This window comes from Salvelinus fontinalis, chromosome 37 (genome assembly GCF_029448725.1).
Source record: "Salvelinus fontinalis isolate EN_2023a chromosome 37, ASM2944872v1, whole genome shotgun sequence".
NCBI lineage: Eukaryota > Metazoa > Chordata > Actinopteri > Salmoniformes > Salmonidae > Salvelinus > Salvelinus fontinalis.
The window spans coordinates 6,072,498-6,094,846 of NC_074701.1; the positions used below are offsets into that span (position 1 = coordinate 6,072,498).

A 22,349-nucleotide genomic window follows, 5' to 3' on the forward strand; every position below is an offset into this window, starting at 1 on the left:
AGGACAGAGATATCATGGTTTTTGCTGGTCTGATCTTAGGGAGACAGGACAGAGATATCATGGTCTTTACTGGTCTGATCTTAGGGAGACAGGACAGAGATATCATGGTTTTTGCTGGTCTGATCTTAGGGAGAAAGGACAGAGATATCATGGTCTTTACTGGTCTGATCTTAGGGAAACAGGACAGAGATATCATGGTCTTTACTGGTCTGATCTTAGGGAAACAGGACAGAGATATCATGGTCTTTGCCGGTCTGATCTTAGGGAGAAAGGACAGAGATATCATGGTCTTTACTGGTCTGATCTTAGGGAGACAGGACAGAGATATCATAGTCTTTACTGGTCTGATCTTAGGGAGACAGGAAAGAGATATCATGTTTTTACTGGTCTGATCTTAGGGAGACAGAACAGAGATATCATGGTCTTTACTGGTCTGATCTTAGGGAGACAGGACAGAGATATCATAGTTTTACTGGTCTGATCTTAGGGAGACAGGACAGAGATATCATGGTCTTTACTGGTCTGATCTTAGGGAGACAGGGCAGAGATATCATGGTCTTTACTGGTCTGATCTTAGGGAGACAGGACAGAGATATCCTGGTCATTACTGGTCTGATCTTAGAGAGACAGGACAGAGATATCATGGTTTTACTGTTCTGATCTTAGGGAGACAGGACAGAGATATCATGGTTTTACTGGTCTGATCTTAGGGAGACAGAACAGAGATATCATGGTCTTTACTGGTCTGATCTTAGGGAGACAGGGCAGAGATGTCATGGTCTTTACTTGTCTGATCTTAGGGAGACAGGACAGAGATATCATGGTTTTACTGGTCTGATCTTAGGGAGACAGGACAGAGATATCATGGTCTTTACTGGTCTAATCTTAGGGAGAAAGGACAGAGATATCATGGTCTTTACTGGTCTGATCTTAGGGAGACAGGACAGAGATATCATAGTCTTTACTGGTCTGATCTTAGGGAGACAGGAAAGAGATATCATGTTTTTACTGGTCTGATCTTAGGGAGACAGAACAGAGATATCATGGTCTTTACTGGTCTGATCTTAGGGAGACAGGACAGAGATATCATAGTTTTACTGGTCTGATCTTAGGGAGACAGGACAGAGATATCATGGTCTTTACTGGTCTGATCTTAGGGAGACAGGGCAGAGATATCATGGTCTTTACTGGTCTGATCTTAGGGAGACAGGACAGAGATATCCTGGTCATTACTGGTCTGATCTTAGAGAGACAGGACAGAGATATCATGGTTTTACTGTTCTGATCTTAGGGAGACAGGACAGAGATATCATGGTTTTACTGGTCTGATCTTAGGGAGACAGAACAGAGATATCATGGTCTTTACTGGTCTGATCTTAGGGAGACAGGGCAGAGATGTCATGGTCTTTACTTGTCTGATCTTAGGGAGACAGGACAGAGATATCATGGTTTTACTGGTCTGATCTTAGGGAGACAGGGCAGAGATATCATGGTCTTTACTGGTCTAATCTTAGGGAGACAGGACAGAGATATCATGGTCTTTACTGGTCTGATCTTAGAGAGACAGGGCAGAGATATCATGGTTTTACTGGTCTGATCTTAGGGAGACAGGGCAGAGATATCATGGTCTTTACTGGTCTGATCTTAGGGAGACAGGGCAGAGATATCATGGTCTTTACTGGTCTGATCTTAGGGAGACAGGACAGAGATATCATGGTTTTACTGGTCTGATCTTAGGGAGACAGGGCAGAGATATCATGGTCTTTACTGGTCTGATCTTAGGGAGACAGGACAGAGATATCATGGTCTTTACTGGTCTGATCTTAGGGAGACAGGACAGAGATATCATGGTTTTTACTGGTCTCATCTTAGGGAGACAGGACAGAGATATCATGGTCTTTACTGGTCTAATCTTAGGGAGACAGGACAGAGATATCATGGTCTTTACTGGTCTGATCTTAGGGAGACAGGGCAGAGATATCATGGTTTTTACTGGTCTCATCTTAGGGAGACAGGACAGAGATATCATGGTTTTACTGGTCTGATCTTAGGGAGACAGGGCAGAGATATCATGGTTTTACTGGTCTAATCTTAGGGAGACAGGGCAGAGATATCATGGTTTTACTGGTCTGATCTTAGGGAGACAGGGCAGAGATATCATGGTTTTTACTGGTCTCATCTTAGGGAGACAGGACAGAGATATCATGGTCTTTACTGGTCTAATCTTAGGGAGACAGGACAGAGATATCATGGTCTTTACTGGTCTGATCTTAGGGAGACAGGGCAGAGATATCATGGTTTTTACTGGTCTCATCTTAGGGAGACAGGACAGAGATATCATGGTTTTACTGGTCTGATCTTAGGGAGACAGGGCAGAGATATCATGGTTTTACTGGTCTAATCTTAGGGAGACAGGGCAGAGATATCATGGTTTTACTGGTCTGATCTTAGGGAGACAGGGCAGAGATATCATGGTTTTTACTGGTCTCATCTTAGGGAGACAGGACAGAGATATCATGGTCTTTACTGGTCTAATCTTAGGGAGACAGGACAGAGATATCATGGTCTTTACTGGTCTGATCTTAGGGAGACAGGGCAGAGATATCATGGTTTTACTGGTCTGATCTTAGGGAGACAGGGCAGAGATATCATGGTTTTACTGGTCTGATCTTAGGGAGACAGGACAGAGATATCATGGTCTTTACTGGTCTAATCTTAGGGAGACAGGACAGAGATATCATGGTCTTTACTGGTCTGATCTTAGGGAGACAGGGCAGAGATATCATGGTTTTTACTGGTCTCATCTTAGGGAGACAGGACAGAGATATCATGGTTTTACTGGTCTGATCTTAGGGAGACAGGGCAGAGATATCATGGTTTTACTGGTCTAATCTTAGGGAGACAGGGCAGAGATATCATGGTTTTACTGGTCTGATCTTAGGGAGACAGGGCAGAGATATCATGGTTTTTACTGGTCTCATCTTAGGGAGACAGGACAGAGATATCATGGTCTTTACTGGTCTAATCTTAGGGAGACAGGACAGAGATATCATGGTCTTTACTGGTCTGATCTTAGGGAGACAGGGCAGAGATATCATGGTTTTTACTGGTCTCATCTTAGGGAGACAGGACAGAGATATCATGGTTTTACTGGTCTAATCTTAGGGAGACAGGGCAGAGATATCATGGTTTTACTGGTCTGATCTTAGGGAGACAGGGCAGAGATATCATGGTTTTACTGGTCTGATCTTAGGGAGACAGGACAGAGATATCATGGTCTTTACTGGTCTGATCTTAGGGAGACAGGACAGAGATATCATGGTCTTTACTGGTCTGATCTTAGGGAGACAGGGCAGAGATATCATGGTTTTTACTGGTCTCATCTTAGGGAGACAGGACAGAGATATCATGGTCTTTACTGGTCTAATCTTAGGGAGACAGGACAGAGATATCATGGTCTTTACTGGTCTGATCTGAGGGAGACAGGACAGAGATATTATGGTTTTACTGGTCTGATCTTAGGGAGACAGGGCAGAGATATCGTGGTCTTTACTGGTCTGATCTTAGGGAAACAGGACAGAGATATTATGGTTTTACTGGTCTGATCTTAGGGAGACAGGACAGAGATATCATGGTCTTTACTGGTCTGATCTTAGGGAGACAGGACAGAGATATCATGGTCTTTACTGGTCTGATCTTAGGGAGACAGGACAGAGATATTATGGTTTTACTGGTCTGATCTTAGGGAGACAGGACAGAGATATCATGGTCTTTACTGGTCTGATCTTAGGGAGACAGGACAGAGATATCATGGTCTTTACTGGTCTGATCTTAGGGAAACAGGACAGAGATATTATGGTTTTACTGGTCTGATCTTAGGGAGACAGGACAGAGATATCATGGTCTTTACTGGTCATATCTTAGGGAGACAGGACAGAGATATCGTGGTCTTTACTGGTCTGATCTTAGGGAGACAGGAAAGAGATATCATGGTCTTTACTGGTCTGATCTTAGGGAGACAGGACAGAGATATCATGGTTTTACTGGTCTGATCTTAGGGAGACAGGACAGAGATATCATGGTCTTTACTGGTCTGATCGTAGGGAGACAGGACAGGGAAGGAAAAAGGTCCAGCCTCTTCCTCTCTCTTTTCAATCCCTCTCTGTATCTCTTTTCTAACTGGGTTACTCTAAGGGAGACGGGACAGATGAGGAAAGAGAGGAAATCAGAGGGAAATGAAGGAAGAGTAAAAGGGAGGAAAAGGTCCACTCTCTCCCTAAAGACATCATTATCTTCAGCAGACAGCAGAGAGGGAGAGAGGGGACCTTTCTCTAAAGATCAACAACATACATCATTTAGAAGTAGCCTCAGCGTCAGCCCACTACATTCTCTATTTTGTTCCTTCATACCACCACAGTGTTAAGCAGCAGACCTGGCTTCAAATACTATTTGAAATCTTTAAAACAATTTATAAGTTTGCTTTAGCCTGTCTGGAGTGCCAGAGGGCGGTGTTTGCAGTTTTGAGACTATTCTACTGGCCCAGTAAGACAGGCAAGCTCAATCAAGCCCAGATAAAGTATGATTCAAATAGTATTTGAACCCTGGTCTTACAGGTGGTGAACTGGGCCAGGCTGGATCTATACAGTAGGTTGAATACAGAGTTAAAACATGTAGGAGGATATTTGGACAGTGGAATCAGAACAAATGTAAATACCTATTCAGTATGTTCTTTCTCATTCTGAACCCTTAACATTTGTGTTATAATTGAGTGAGTATTGTACTAGATCCAGATGTCTGCATTTGCTGAAGAGGTACCATTAGCTGATGCCATGACGACAGCTAGTCTTCCAGCAGTCCACTGGCTTTAGTGGGTGTATGAAACTTCTCCCTAGAAATAAACCATTTAAATGACCAGGGATATCCCATCCAGTGGAAATGGGGCTTTTAAATCCAGGATGTATCACAACCGGCCGGGATTGGGAATCCCATAGGGCGGTACGCAACTGGCCCAGCATCGTCTGGGTTTGGCCGTTGTAGGCCGTAATTGTAAATAAGAATTTGTTTTTAACTGACTTGCCTTGTTAAATAAAGGTTAAATAAAATGTTAAAGGTTAAATTGAAATGTCCCTCACAGTGCATGGTTCTAGTCTGTTACCGTACAGTTTAATTCATTACAAACTAAAGACATTCTCTTCAATCCATGGTCAGTTCAGGTACTGTGATGGGTAAAATCCCTTGACACAGTGTATGGTGTTAATAACCTGGTTTATGGTCTGGGTTATTAGAATGTCTTATGAGATCAATACATGATCAAGTGTCCAAATGTTCTCTAGCTTAACTATTAAACTATAGAATACCATCACCATAAACCTATAGAATACCTCCATCACTATAAACCTATAGAATACCACCATCACTATAAACCTATAGAATACCACCATCACCATAAACCTATAGAATACCACCATCACTATAAACCTATAGAATACCACCATCACTATAAACCTATAGAATACCACTATAACTATAAACCTATAGAATACCACTATAAACCTATAGAATACCGCCATCACTATAAACCTATAGAATACCACCATCACTATAAACCAATAGAATACCACTATAACTATAAACCTATAGAATACCACCATCACTATAAACCAATAGAATACCACTATAATTATAAACCTATAGAATACCACTATAAACCTATAGAATACCATCACTATAAACCAATAGAATACCACTATAACTATAAACCTATAGAATACCTCCATCACTATAAACCTATAGAATACCTCCATCACTATAAACCTATAGAATACCATCACTATAAACCTATAGAATACCACTATAAACCTATAGAATACCACCATCACTATAAACCTATAGAACACCACTATAAACATATAGAATACCACTATAAACCTATAGAATACCATCACTATAAACCTATAGAATACCACTATAACTATAAACCTATAGAATACCACTATAACTATAAACCTATAGAATGCCACCATAACTATAAACCTATAGAATACCACTATAAACCTATAGAATACCCCTATCACTATAAACCTATAGAATACCACCATCACTATAAACCTATAGAATACCACCATAACTATAAACCTATAGAATACCACTATAACTATAAACCTATAGAATACCACCATAACTATAAACCTATAGAATACAACTATAAACCTATAGAATACCATCACTATACACCTATAGAATACCACTATAAACCTATAGAATACCACCATCACTATAAACCTATAGAATACCACTACAAACCTATAGAATATAACTATAAACCTATAGAATACCACTAGAACTATAAACCTATAGAATACCACCATCTCTATAAACCTATAGAATACCACTATAAACCTATAGAATACCACCATCACTATGAACCTATAGAATACCAAAAAACTATAAACCTATAGAATACCGCTACTAACCTATAGAATACCACCATCACTATAAACCTATATAATACCACCATAAACCTATAGAATACCACTATAACTATAAATCTATAGAATACAACTATAAACCTATAGAATACCACCATCACTATAAACCTATAGAATACCACCATCACTATAAACATATCGAATACCACCATCACTATAAACATATAGAATACCACCATCACTATAAACCTATAGAACACCACTATAAACCTATAGAATACCACTATAAACCTATAGAATACCATCACCATAAACCTATAGAATACCACTATAAACATATAGAATACCATCAATATAAACCTATAGAATACCACTATAAACCTATAGAATACCACTATAACTATAAACCTATAGAAAACCACTATAAACATATAGAATACCACTATAAACCTATAGAATACCACTATAACTATAAACCTATAGAATACCACTATAAACATATAGAATACCACTATAAACCTATAGAATACCTCCATCACTATAGACCTATAGAATACCACTATAAACCTATAGAATACCACTATAACTATAAACCTATAGAATACCACCATCACTATAAACCTATAGAATACCACTATAACTATAAACCTATAGAATACCACTATTACTATAAACCTATAGAATACCACTATTACTATAAACCTATAGAATACCACTATAACTATAAACCTATAGAATACCACTATAAACCTATAGAATACCACTATAACTATAAACCTATAGAATACCACCATCACTATAAACCTATAGAATACCACTATAACTATAAACCTATAGAATACCACTTTAAACCTATAGAATACCATATATCTAAGCCTATAGTTCAGATCAGTTTATCACGAATTTGTTCCTGCATCATAAATATCGATCCAGACCTGCAGATAGGGAACCTGGCATTCAGTGGTATACTAGTAGGGGATGTTGATCTAACATTAAAATGGCTCTGGGCGATTTATATTACTATTGGCCAAGTCAACGCCGCTGAATGTTCACACATTAAAATGCAGCAGGGGAAGTTGAGAATCTGCAGTCAGTGCTTTTTTATGTATGGCGACTAAACATGATGAAGCTGTCTGCTCTCAACGGTTTCTTATACTGTACAGTCAATAGCAGTACTGTAGAGATGTATTTATGTGTGTATTTATGTGACTGGGACAAAGCACATCAATGAACATTTCTGTAAATGTGATAGATTTAGCCAGCTGGCTAGTTGTCATGCAGTAATATTTATATAGTGTCCATTTGTTTATTATGTCTAGGGAACTATGCTTGGTTAAATGGTGTATTCTGACTTCTTCCAAAGTGTATTTTACTGTAATGTGTTCAAGTCCAAATGATGAAATTGGGTTAAAATGTTTTATCTATTATAACATAACACATGTCTGGTGACAAAGCCATGTTTTAATATCAGTATCTATCTCTCGTACATGATGTGAAAAACAAGTCAGTTGGACAGAATGGGCATTATTACTGTATACTGTGTGACTAACAGACAGTTCATCATGTAGGCCAGACCAACGTTGGGACATTGAGTTTTCTGCATTATGAAGCATTTACATGACACTACAGAATCCTATGACAGCCGTGTTAGCTCCTGTTAACATTACATAACATGTGGAATATTGAAACAATCTAACTGAATGTCGACGATTAGAACACTATTTTTCAATTGTTCCACTTTGCTAGCCAGCACCTCGCCTAAATAGGTGTGTGCTTCTTTTGCCTCTGGATTACAGGTTTACCATTGAACTTGAAGCCCAGAGAAATATATTTAGAGAGTTTGGTCATTTTCCATATTTAGAGAATAAAGGAGAGATGCACACTCTAGGTGTCACAGTTGCGTGTATAAGTGGCAGGGAAGTCAGGCGCAGGAGAGTCAAATAGAGTGTAGAATGGAGTTTTTTAATTATAGTCCCAGTAACCCGCTCCATAACACTCATAGGAAAACATAAAACAAATATGGGTACGATGACCCGTCGCACACCTATACACATAAACACAACACTTGACAAAGAACAATCTCTGACAAACACATGAAGGGAAACAGAGGGTTAAATACACAACAGGTAATGAATGGGATTGACAACAGGTGTGTGGGAAGACAAGACAAAACCAATGGAAAATGAAAAGTGGATCGATGATGGCTAGAAGGCCGGTGAAGTCGACCGCCGAACACCGCCCGGACAAGGAGAGGCAACGACTTCGGTAGAAGTCGTGACATTACCCCCCCCCTGACGCGCGGCTCCCGCAGCGCGTCGACACCGACCTCGGGGACGACCCGGAGGGCGAGGTGCAGGGCGATCCGGATGGAGGCGGTGGAATTCTTTTAACATAGAAGGATCTAAAACGTCCTCCACCGGAACCCAGCATCTCTCCTCCGGCCCGTACCCCTCCCAGTCCACGAGGTACTGAAGGCCCCTCGCCCGACGTCTCGAATCCAAAATGGATCGAACAGAGTACGCCGGGACCCCCTCGATGTCTAGAGGAGGCGGAGGAACTTCACGCACTTCAGCCTCCTGGAGCGGGCCAGCCACCACCGGCCTGAGGAGAGACACATGGAACGAGGGGTTAATACGGTAATTAGTGGGCAGTTGTAACCTATAACATACCTCGTTCACTCTCCTCAGGACTTTAAACGGCCCCACAAACCGCGGACCCAGCTTCCGGCAGAGCAGGCGGAGGGGCAGGTTTCGGGTCGAGAGCCAGACCCTGTCCCCTGGTGCGAACACCGGGGCCTCACTGCGGCGACGGTCTGCGCCAATTTTCTGGCGCCTTATGGCACGCTGAAGGTGGACGTGGGCTGCCTCCCAGGTTTCCTCAGCGTGCCGAAACCAATTGTCCACCGCAGGAGCCTCGGTCTGACTCTGATGCCAAGGAGCCAGAACCGGCTGATACCCTAATACACATTGAAAAGGAGTAAGGTTAGTGGAGGAGTGACGTAGCGAGTTCTGGGCCATCTCTGCCCAGGGCACGAACTTCGCCCACTCCCCCGGCCGGTCCTGGCAATAGGACCGCAGAAACCTGCCCACATCCTGGTTAACTCTCTCCACCTGCCCATTACTCTCGGGGTGAAAACCTGAGGTAAGACTAACCGAGATCCCCAGACGTTCCATGAACGCCTTCCAGACCCTTGATGTGAACTGGGGACCCCGATCAGACACTATATCCTCAGGCACCCCATAGTGCCGGAAAACGTGTGTAAACAGGGCCTCTGCAGTTTGTAAGGCCGTAGGGAGACCGGGCAAAGGGAGGAGACGACAGGACTTCGAAAACCGATCCACAACGACCAAGATCGTGGTGTAACCCTGTGAAGGTGGAAGATCAGTCAAAAAATCCACCGACAGGTGCGACCACGGCCGTTGAGGAACAGGTAAAGGTTGAAGCTTACCTCTAGGCAGGTGTCTAGGAGCCTTGCACTGGGCGCACACCGAGCAGGAGGAAACATAAATCCTCACGTCCTTAGCTAAAGTGGGCCACCAGTACCTCCCATCAAGACAGCGCATCGTCCGACCTATCCCAGGATGACCAGAGGAGGGTGACGTGTGAGCCCAATAGATCAATCGGTCGCGGACAGCAGACGGAACGTACAGACGACCAGCTGGACACTCAGGAGGAGAGGGCTCTGCACGTGACGCCCGCTCAATGTCCGCGTCCAGCTCCCACACTACTGGCGCCACCAAACACGAAGCTGGGAGTATGGGAGTGGGATCCATGGACCGCTCCTCTGTGTCATACAGCCGAGACAATGCGTCTGCCTTGACGTTCTGGGAGCCTGGTCTGTAAGTAAGAGTAAACACAAAACGAGTGAAAAACATGGCCCACCTTGCCTGGCGAGGATTCATTCTCTTCGCCTGCCGGATGTACTCCAGATTGCGGTGGTCAGTCCAGATGAGAAAAGGGTGTTTAGCCCCCTCAAGCCAGTGCCTCCACACCTTCAAGGCTTCTACGACAGCTAACAGCTCTCGGTCCCCCACATCATAGTTTCGCTCCGCCGGGCTGAGCTTCTTCGAAAAAAAAGCACAGGGGCGAAGCTTCAGTGGCACACCCGAACGCTGAGAGAGCACTGCTCCTATCCCAGCTTCGGATGCGTCCACCTCTACCATGAATGGCAAAGAGGGATCCGGATGAGCCAACACAGGCGCCGAGGTAAACAGAGTCTTCAGGTGTCCAAAAGCCCTGTTCGCCTCAGCCGACCACTGCAAGCGCACCGGGCCCCCCTTTAGCAGTGAGGTAATGGGAGCCGCAACCTGACCAAAACCCCGGATAAATCTCCGGTAGTAATTGGCAAACCCCAAAAAACGCTGCACCTCCTTTACCGTGGTTGGAGTCGGCCAATTACGCACGGCTGTAATGCGGTCGCTCTCCATTTCCACTCCTGAAGTGGAAATCCGATGCCCTAGGAAGGAGATGGATTGTTGGAAGAACAAGCATTTCTCAGCCTTGACATATAGATCATGCTCCAACAGGCGACCAAGCACCCTGCGCACCAGGGACACATGCGCGGCGCGGGTAGCGGAGTAAATCAGAATATCATCTATATACACCACTACACCCTGCCCGTGCAGGTCCCTGAAGATCTCATCTACAAATGATTGGAAGACTGATGGAGCATTCATCAACCCATATGGCATGACCAGGTACTCATAATGACCTGAGGTGGTGCTAAATGCCGTCTTCCACTCATCACCCTTCCGAATACGCACCAGATTATACGCACTCCTGAGATCCAATTTTGTGAAGAAGCGTGCCCCGCGCATTGACTCCATAACTGTATTTATCAGAGGTAGCGGGTAACTATATTTCACCGTGATTTTATTGAGACCTCGATAATCAATGCACGGGCGTAAACCACCATCCTTCTTCTTCACAAAAAAGAAACTCGAAGAAGCGGGTGAAATGGATGGCTGAATGAACCCCTGACGCAGGGATTCAGAGATATATGTATCCATAGCCACCGTCTCCGCTTGCGACAGGGGATACACGTGACTCCTGGGATATGCAGCGTCTACCAGGAGATCTATCGCACAATCCCCCTGTCGATGGGGTGGTAATTGAGTCGCCTTCTTTTTACAGAAGGCGAGTGCCAAATCGGCATATTCAGGGGGAATGCGCACGGTGGAGACCTGGTCTGGACTTTCCACCGTAGTAGCACCAACGGAAACCCCTAAACACCTACCTGAGCACTCTCGCGACCACCCCATGAGAACCCTCTGTGGCCAAGAAACAGTGGGGTTATGACACGCTAACCAGGGTAGACCTAGCACCACAGAATACGCAGGGGAATCAATAAGGAAAAGACTAATCTTCTCCTTGTGACCCCCCTGCGTTATCATATTCAACGGTGCGGTGACCTCCCTGATAAAACCTGACCCTAATGGTCGACTATCTAAGGCATGAATAGGAACAGGCATATCCACAGACACAATAGGGAGCCCTAAACTATGAGCTAAATTTTTATTAATGAAATTTCCAGCCGCGCCTGAATCTACTAGCGCCTTATACTGGGACTGCAGGGAAAAATCCGAAAAGTGACAGAGACAAACATAAGTGCAACAGAGGGCTCTGGATGAGAATGGTGCCTACTCACCTGGGGTGATGCCAGAGTGCCCTGCCTGCCTTCTCTATTCCCAGAGGAACCAACCCGGCACCGACCAGCAGTGTGATCTCTGCGACCATAGATGGTACTCGAGCGGGAACCCCCTCCGGTCTCCCGGCGCACCGTCCCTCCCAATTCCATTGGTTCGGGAGAGAGGGTGCGGGAGGATGGAACAACCAGACCCCGATCTAGACGTCCACGAGTAGCCAGCATGTTGTCCAGCCTGATGGACATGTCCAACAGCTGGTCGAAGTTAAGGGTGGTGTCTCTACAGGCCAGCTCCCGACGGACGTCCTCGCGTAGGCTACAACGGTAATGGTCGATCAGGGCCCTGTCGCTCCATCCAGCGCCGGCAGCCAAGGTCCTAAACTCCAAAGCAAACTCCTGGGCACTCCTCGTCCCCTGCCTCAGATGATAGAGGAGCTCACCCGCCGTTTTTCCTTCGGGAGGATGGTCGAATACTCTCCTGAAATAAAGGGTGAACTCCTCAAAATGGTCCAACGCCGCATTCTCCTCTCTACACACAGCGCTGGCCCACTCCCGGGCTTTCCCGGTGAGGCATGAGACGAGGGCGGAACTCTTCTCCCGGTCGGATGGTACTGGGGAGACCGTGGCCAGATATAAGTTCAGTTTAAGGAGGAAACTCTGGCAGCCAGCAGTATCTCCGTTGTAACCCGTGGGTAGGGGTAAACGGATTTTGTTAGGTTCATGTGGGGAAAACGCGTTAAAGGTAAATCCCAGTTGTGGCAGTGGAGGCGCTGGAGAAACTCCCTGTCTCTCCCAGCGATCCATATTCTGGACAATGCGATCCATGACGGCGCTCAAACAGTCAATCTCCTTCGCTTGTTCCATAACGCGCTTTTCCACCTCCATGGGCGTCGTGTCCTCTCCTGCTGACTTCATATATTATCTGGTCAGAGATTCTGTCACAGTTGCGTGTATAAGTGGCAGGGAAGTCAGGCGCAGGAGAGTCAAATAGAGTGTAGAATGGAGTTTTTTAATTATAGTCCCAGTAACCCGCTCCATAACACTCATAGGAAAACATAAAACAAATATGGGTACGATGACCCGTCGCACACCTATACACATAAACACAACACTTGACAAAGAACAATCTCTGACAAACACATGAAGGGAAACAGAGGGTTAAATACACAACAGGTAATGAATGGGATTGACAACAGGTGTGTGGGAAGACAAGACAAAACCAATGGAAAATGAAAAGTGGATCGATGATGGCTAGAAGGCCGGTGAAGTCGACCGCCGAACACCGCCCGGACAAGGAGAGGCAACGACTTCGGTAGAAGTCGTGACACTAGGAGCTCAGATGCAATAATATTTATGTCCAACGTTTCGACAGACAAGCTGTCTTCATCAGGGTATAATGACGAACACTGCAGGATGACTTGTTTATATAGTGTCAAAAGACACACACTGTAAGGGCTGTCGTTCTCCTCATCCTCGGATGAGGAGAGGAGAGAAGGATCAGTAGACCAAAATGCAGCATTAGGGAAATAAGCCATCTCTTTATTCGTAACGACGGCACACGAAAACAAACACTTTTACAAAATTACAAAACAAGAAAACGACGTAGACGAAACCTGAACATGAACTTAACTAACTAAACGTAAAACTCACGGACAGGAACAGACTACATCAAAACGAACGAACAACCGAACAGTCCCGTATGGTGCAAAACATAACACAGATACGGAAGACAATCACCCACAAACAAACAGTGAGAACACCCTACCTAAATATGACTCTTAATTAGAGGAAAACGCAAAACACCTGCCTCTAATTAAGAGCCATACCAGGCAACCCAAAACCAACATAGAAACAGAAAACATAGACTGCCCACCCAAAACACACGCCCTGACCATAAACACATACAAAAACAACATAAAACAGGTCAGGACCGTTACAGAACCCCCCCCTCAAGGTGCGAACGCCGGGCGCACCAGCACAAAGTCCAGGGGAGGGTCTGGGTGGGCAGTTGACCACGGTGGTGGCTCAGGCTCTGGACGCTGTCCCCACACCACCATAGTCACTCCCCGCTTCTGTCTTCCCCTTCCAATGACCACCCTAAAACCAACATCCCCTAAATAAACGGCCAGCACCGGGAGAAGGGGCAGCACCGGGACAAGGGGCAGCACCGGGACAAGGGGTAGCACCGGGACAAGGGGCAGCACCGGGACAAGGGGCAGCACCGGGACAAGGGGCAGCACCGGGACAAGGGGCAGGTCCCGGCTGAGATGCTCTGGCAGATCCCGGCTGAGGGGCTCTGGCAGGTCCTGGCTGAGGGGCTCTGGCAGGTCCTGGCTGAGGGGCTCTGGCAGGTCCTGGCTGAGGGGCTCTGGCAGGTCCTGGCTGAGGGGCTCTGGCAGGTCCTGGCTGAGGGGCTCTGGCAGGTCCTGGCTGAGGGGCTCTGGCAGGTCTTGGCTGAGGGACTCTGGCAGGTCCTGGCTGAGGGACTCTGGCAGGTCCTGGCTGAGGGACTCTGGCAGGTCCTGGCTGAGGGACTCTGGCAGGTCCTGGCTGAGGGACTCTGGCAGGTCCTGGCTGAGGGACTCTGGCAGGTCCTGGCTGAGGGACTCTGGCAGGTCCTGGCTGAGGGACTCTGGCAGGTCCTGGCTGGACGGCTCTGGCAGGTCCTGGCTGGACGGCTCTGGCAGGTCCTGGCTGGACGGCTCTGGCAGGTCCTGGCTGGACGGCTCTGGCAGGTCCTGGCTGGACGGCTCTGGCAGGTCATAGCAGGACGGCTCTGGCAGGTCATGGCAGGACGGCTCTGGCTGGTCATGGCAGGACGGCTCTGGCTGGTCATGGCAGGACGGCTCTGGCTGGTCATGGCAGGACGGCTCTGGCTGGTCATGGCAGGACGGCTCTGGCTGGTCATGGCAGGACGGCTCTGGCTGGTCATGGCAGGACGGCTCTGGCTGGTCATGGCAGGACGGCTCTGGCTGGTCATGGCAGGACGGCTCTGTAGGGAGGAGAAGGAGAGACAGCCTGGTGCGTGGTCTAGGCACTGGCTGCGCTGGAGAGGAGGAAACAGCTGGAGAGAGAACCCGGAGAGACAGCCTGGTACGGGGGGCTGCCACCGGAGGACTGGTACATGGAGGTGGCACCGGGTCTACCGGACCGTGAAGGAGGACACGTGCTCTTGAGCACCGAGCCTGCCCAACCTTACCAGGTTGAATGGTGCCCGTAGCCCTGCCAGTGCGGCGAGGTGGAATAGCCCGCACTGGACTATACTGGCAAACCGGGGACACCACTCGTAAGGCTGGTGCCATGTATGCCGGCCCGAGGAGACGCACTGGTGGCCAGATGCGTTGGGCCGGCTTCATGACATCCAGCTCGATGCCCAACTTAGCCCTCCCAGTGCGGCAAGGTGGAATAGCCCGCACTGGGCTAAGCACGCGTACTGGGGACACCGTGCGCTTTACCGCATAACACGGTGTCTTACCAGTACGACGCCTTCTACCTCCACGGTAAGCACGGGGAGTTGGCTCGGGTATCCTACCCGGCTTTGCCACACTCCTCGTGTGCCCCCCCCAAGAAATTTTTGGGTCTGACTCACGGGCTCCCAACCGCGTCGCCGCGCTGCCTCCTCATACCAGCGCCTCTCAGCCTTCGCTGCTTCCAACTCCTCCTTGGGACGGCGATATTCCCCTGGCTGAGCCCAGGGTCCTCTACCATCCAGGATCTCCTCCCAAGTCCAGAAGTCCTGGTTGCTCTGTTGAGCACTCCCTTGCCGCTTGGTCCTAGTTTGGTGGGTGATTCTGTAAGGGCTGTCGTTCTCCTCTTCCTCAGACGAGGAGAGGAGAGAAAGATCAGTGGACCAATACGCAGCATTCGGGAAATAAGCCATCTTTTATTTGATACGATGGCAACACGAAAACAAACACTTTCAAAATTACAAAACAAGAAAACGACGTAGACGAAAAAACCTGAACATGAACTTACATAACTGACGTAAAACTCACGGACAGGAACAGACTACATCAAAACGAAACGAACAACCAAACAGTCCCGTATGGTACATACATATACGAACACGGAAGACAATCACCCACAAACAAACAGTGAGAACACCCTACCTAAATATGACTCTTAATTAGAGGAAAACGCAAAACACCTGCCTCTAATTAAGAGCCATACCAGGCAACCAAAAACCAACATAGAAACAGAAAACATAGACTGCCCACCCAAAACACACGCCCTGACCATAAACACATACAAAAACAACAGAAAACAGGTCAGGACCGTTACACACACAGGTGTCTGTAATCATGGCCGGGTGTGGCCTGATATCATTGGTTAATTCTCATATGTTAAAATAGCATACAAAAAACAGATGGATGGCGTTCGATCATAGATACAATGTGGCTACATAAGCCTACAAACATTTACAATAGCAAAATCACAATAATCACAAGAATGGCTTCAGATCAAAGTCTACGTTGAGACCGAAGGGAGCAAGAGTCTTTAAATTAAAGATCCAAGCAGCCTCTCGTTTTAACAATAAATTGTCGAGGTCACCCCCTCTCCTAGGGAGGGTGACATGTTCGATACCAATATAACGTAGAGACGAAATCGAGTGGTTTGCTTCCAAACATCTGTAATCCAGACTAGCTGACACGATGCTATTCTCCTGATTTATGACCACTTTACTTCTCTGTCCTCCATTGATTTAGTAGCCCTAATTTTGACCAAGGGTAGCAACTCCTATCACTTTTTGAATGGATTATCATAGAGACATTGGTTTTCTTAGAGGATTATCTACACTATTGGTCAAACAATGTGTTTTCATTGGACCACCTACACAGAGTCATGCTGCTGTACTTCTCTGTTTAGTCCTGCAGGACCAATAGCTGTCTATGATTCAGACTGACTCTGAGTACAAAGACATTTGACAAACAGTTTCCTGGACTATTCAGAGACCCCGATACCTGCGGACACAGATATCAGCAGCACGTCAAGCCAAAACACTAATCAATCGATCAATCAATCAATCAATCAGTAAAAGGTATTTTGTAAAGGCCTTTTTACAGCAGCAGTTGTCCCAAAGTGCTTATACAGAAACACAGCCTAAAACCCCAAACAGCAAGCAATGCAGATGTAGAAGCACAGAGGCTAGGAAAACACCCTAGAAGGCAGGAACCTAGGAAGAAACCTAGAGAGGAACCAGCCTCTGAGGGGTGGCCAGTCCTCTTCTGGCTGTACCTGGTAGAGAGGAACCAGGCTCTGAGGGGAGGCTTGTCCTAGGTTCTGACTAATGGAGAGTGAACTGTAGGCTAGGTGCTGACTAACAGAGAGTCAACTGTAGACTAGGTGCTGACTAACAGAGAGTCAACTGTAGGCTAGGTGCTGACTAACAGAGAGTCAACTGAGGCTAGGTGCTGACTAACAGAGAGTCAACTGTAGGCTAGGTGCTGACTAACAGAGAGTCAACTGAGGCTAGGTGCTGACTAACAGAGAGTCAACTGTAGGCTAGGTGCTGACTAACGGAGAGTCAACTGTAGGCTAGGTGCTGACTAACAGAGAGTCAACTGTAGGCTAGGTGCTGACTAACAGAGAGTCAACTGTAGGCTAGGTGCTGACTAACAGAGAGTCAACTGTAGGCTAGGTGCTGACTAACAGAGAGTGAACTGTAGGCTAGGTGCTGACTAACAGAGAGTCAACTGTAGGCTAGGTGCTGACTAACAGAGAGTCAACTGTAGGCTAGGTGCTGACTAACAGAGAGTCAACTGTAGGCTAGGTGCTGACTAACGGAGAGTCAACTGTAGGCTAGGTGCTGACTAACGGAGAGTCAACTGTAGACTAGGTGCTGACTAACAGAGAGTCAACTGTAGGCTAGGTGCTGACTAACGGAAAGTAAACTGTAGGCTAGGTGCTGACTGGAAAAATGTCTTTGTTCTTTATTGACAACATAAAGGTGTCTAATGTCTTTGTTCTTTGTTGACAACATAAAGGTGTCTAATGTCTTTGTTCTTTATTGACAGCAGAAAGGTGTCTACTGTCTTTGTTCTTTGTTGACAACAGAAAGGTGTCTAATGTCTTTGTTCTTTTTTGACAACATAAAGGTGTCTGTCTTTGTTCTTTTTTGACAACAGAAAGGTGTCTGTCTTTGTTCTTTTTTGATAACAGAACGGTGTCTAATGTCTTTGTTATTTTTTGACAACAGAAAGGTGTCTGTCTTTGTTCCTTTTTTACAAAAGAAAGGTGTCTGTCTTTGTTTTGTTTGTTCCCAGGGTTTGAAAGGAGACTCAGGTCCTATTGGCCCCAAAGGTCATCAAGTAAGTTATAATTCCTCATCTATGGTTTGGTTTTAAACATTAGTAAATAGCATGAGCTGATGTACACCCCAAACTGTTTGTTGAGGTGCTGACTAACAGACAGTAAACTGTAGGCTATGTGCTGACTAACAGACAGTAAACTGTAGGCTAGGTGCTGACTAACGGAGAGTGAACTGTAGGCTAGGTGCTGACTAACAGAGAGTGAACTGTAGGCTAGGTGCTGACTAACAGAGAGTCAACTGTAGGCTAGGTGCTGACTAACGGAGAGTCAACTGTAGGCTAGGTGCTGACTAACAGAGAGTAACCTGTAGGCTAGGTGCTGACTAACAGAGAGTAAACTTTAGGCTAGGTGCTGACTAACAGAGAGTGAACTGTAGGCTAGGTGCTGACTAACGGAGAGTCAACTGTAGGCTAGGTGCTGACTAACGGAGAGTCAACTGTAGGCTAGGTGCTGACTAACAGAGAGTAACCTGTAGGCTAGGTGCTGACTAACGGAGAGTAAACTGTAGGCTAGGTGCTGACTAACAGAGAGTCAACTGTAGGCTAGGTGCTGACTAACAGAGAGTCAACTGTAGGCTAGGTGCTGACTAACAGAGAGTAAACTGTAGGCTAGGTGCTGACTAACAGAGAGTGAACTGTAGGCTAGGTGCTGACTAACAGAGAGTAAACTGTAGGCTAGGTGCTGACTAAAGGAGAGTCAACTGTAGGCTAGGTGCTGACTAACAGAGAGTAAACTGTAGGCTAGGTGCTGACTAACAGAGAGTCAACTGTAGGCTAGGTGCTGACTAACAGACAGTCAACTGTAGGCTAGGTGCTGACTAACAGACAGTCAACTGTAGGCTAGGTGCTGACTAACAGACAGTCAACTGTAGGCTAGGTGCTGACTAACAGACAGTAAACTGTAGGCTAGGTGCTGACTAACAGACAGTCAACTGTAGGCTAGGTGCTGACTAACAGACAGTAAACTGTAGGCTAGGTGCTGACTAACGGAGAGTCAACTGTAGAGAAAGAAAGAAAGTTGTGTACTCTGTATATGTTCTCAACTATTTGATAGGAAACATAACCAACATTTCAACAACACATTGCCTTTTTCAGGGTGGCTTTGTATATTAATATTGTTCAGTCATGTACATTCATGGATAGACACAAACATTAGGAATAAACGGGTCATGTGTCAAAGCGCATCACCCAGGTTGCATGACTGATCCTCTGACTTCAGACCACTGGTCATTCCACCAAACAGGCTGAACGTCATTGGACAGGAACTACTATCATCATAGCAAACTTGATCTGCTGTCCAGCCCAGATTGTAGTATTGTACAGAGTCCAATATAGTATTTCTGATCAGTCAGACATGCCAATTATTAGTACCAGACACATCCTTCTAAAAAACCTCCTGCCTCACTGGTGGTCAGTCTAAATATTACATTATTATTAGACCACTAAATGGGTACATGAAAAGTTGAACCATTTACCATCATTGAAAAAACTCCGACAGAACAGTAATACAGTCTAGATGGGTCCAGCGAGCTGGGAATTTAAAGCATTCATAAATACAGTGGAGACTTGATTATCAGAATTCTTTTATAGCCTGTTCATTGAAAGGGAATTTGAATTACAGTAGGCAAATTCCTCTTATTGCAATTCAAAATATATGGAGAAAAAAAATGATCGAATACCACAGTGGGATTTCTTTGCTCTGTAAGAGACGGAATGTTTTCCGTTCTCTAATTAGTTACCATATTGTAACACGTACGGTACTCACGCATGCACACATTAATTTCCGCTTTCATTATTGGTGAGGGAGCTGCTGTATGATTGTAGGGTTATTGTAGGTGCACAGTCTTCCAGCCTTGAAGTTTTAATGAGATATCTGTTTGGTTCTCTGAAGAGGGGGGGGGGGGAAGAGAGAGAGAGAGAGAGAGAGAGAGAGAGAGAGAGAGAGAGAGAGAGAGAGAGAGAGAGAGAGAGAGAGAGAGAGAGAGAGAGAGAGAGAGAGAGGAGAGAGAGAGAGAGAGAGAGAGAGAGAGAGAGGAGAGAGAGAGAGAGAGAGAGAGAGAGAGAGAGAGAGAGAGAGAGAGAGAGAGAGAGAGAGAGAGAGAGAGAGAGAGGAGAGAGAGAGAGAGAGAGAGAGAGAGAGAGAGAGAGAGAGAGAGAGAGAGAGAGAGAGAGAGAGAGAGAGAGAGAGAGAGAGAGAGAGAGAGAGAGAGAGAGAGGCAAATGTGATTATTTATTACACCTGTGAATACAACCAAAACGGTCATGAATAACTAATCAGTCATAAACAATCTTAACTTTCTAGATCATATAGACCTAATTGGTTAATGGCATAATATTTAGCAAATGTCTAAAAACTTTGTACCATGGTTGCTAGTCATTGTTTACAAAAAACTGTAGCTCAGTAGGTAGAGCATGGGTCTGGCAATGCCAGGATAGTGGGGTCGATTCCTGGGATCATATGTAACAAATATATGCACGCATGACTATAAGATTCTTTGGATAAAAAGTGTCTGGTAAATGGCATGTAAGACAAGCAGTGAAGGAAGTCCAATTTTTTAAAGCAGGACATACCACTTCTTTACTGACTTTATTTATCCAGTACACTTATAGTCTTGCACTGATCTGACAAACCATTTTAAGGAGCTTTAATTTAAAGGAAACATTTTTTTTAAAGGACACATGTATTCATTAAAAGGACACATGTATTCATTAAAAGGACACATGTATTCATTAAAAGGACACATGTATTCATTAAAAGGACACATGTATTCATTAAAAGGACACATGTATTCATTAAAAGGACACATGTATTCATTTAAAATGACACATGTATTCATTAAAAGGACACATGTATTCATTTAAAAAGGACACATGTATTCATTAAAAGGACAAGTGTATTCATTAAAAGGACACACGTATTAATTTAAAAAGGACACGTATTCATTTAAAAAGGACACATGTATTCATGAAAAGGACAAATGTATTCATTAAAAGGACACATGTATTCATTAAAAGGACACATGTATTCATTAAAAGGACACATGTATTCATATAAAAGGACACATGTATTCATGAAAAGGACACATGTATTCATTAAAAGGACACATGTATTCATTAAAAGGACACATGTATTCATGAAAAGGACACATGTATTCATGAAAAGGACACATGTATTCATTAAAAGGACACATGTATTCATTAAAAGGACACATGTATTCATTAAAAGGACACATGTATTCATTAAAAGGACACATGTATTCATATAAAAGGACACATGTATTCATGAAAAGGACACATGTATTCATTAAAAGGACACATGTATTCATTAAAAGGACACATGTATTCATGAAAAGGACACATGTATTCATGAAAAGGACACATGTATTCATTAAAAGGACACATGTATTCATGAAAAGGACACATGTATTCATATAAAAAGGACACATGTATTCATTAAAAGGACACATGTATTCATGAAAAGGACACATGTATTCATTAAAAGGACACATGCTTACAAACCATAATTCAATGGATAGTGAACATATTTTAATTGAAAATCAGGCAGAGGGAAAGTTTTCTAGAGAAGGAAGATAATATTATGGAGAAATATCCAGCTTGTGCATGTGAGAATTGATAGTAGAAAAAACAGAGGAGAGTAGATCGGGGGTTTGAGAGGTGCTGTTTACGTTGTGTCATGGGAAAACTGTTCTCTTCCTGCTACTTCATTCAAAGGAGTTTACACAGTTGGGAACTACCTGGTACCTAATGGCAGAAGTAAAGTCTTCTAGACTAACAGTCAGCTTGTGAGAATAGACAGTAAACTAGTGGAGAAGAATGTAGTTGAAAGTGTGCGATACATTGAGCTAACATTTACTTTTGTCATCATGGGAAAACCTTCCATCTCTGAATCTACCACCTGGCTTGTCACGTTAACTAAACTATGTGTCATGGATGTCTCTGTGTTAACAC

General features: G+C 45.0%; 1 protein-coding gene across 1 annotated transcript in view; it reads left to right on the top strand.

Annotated features, from left to right (window-relative positions):
* LOC129835906 (collagen alpha-1(XIX) chain) overlaps positions 1 to 22,349 on the top strand; it is a 154,655-nt gene that overhangs the window by 71,200 nt on the left and 61,106 nt on the right. Inside the window, exon 14 of the mRNA XM_055901613.1 lies at positions 18,336 to 18,380. Coding sequence (XP_055757588.1) covers positions 18,336 to 18,380 — 45 coding nt within the window. The remainder of the gene's footprint in view (positions 1 to 18,335; positions 18,381 to 22,349) is intronic.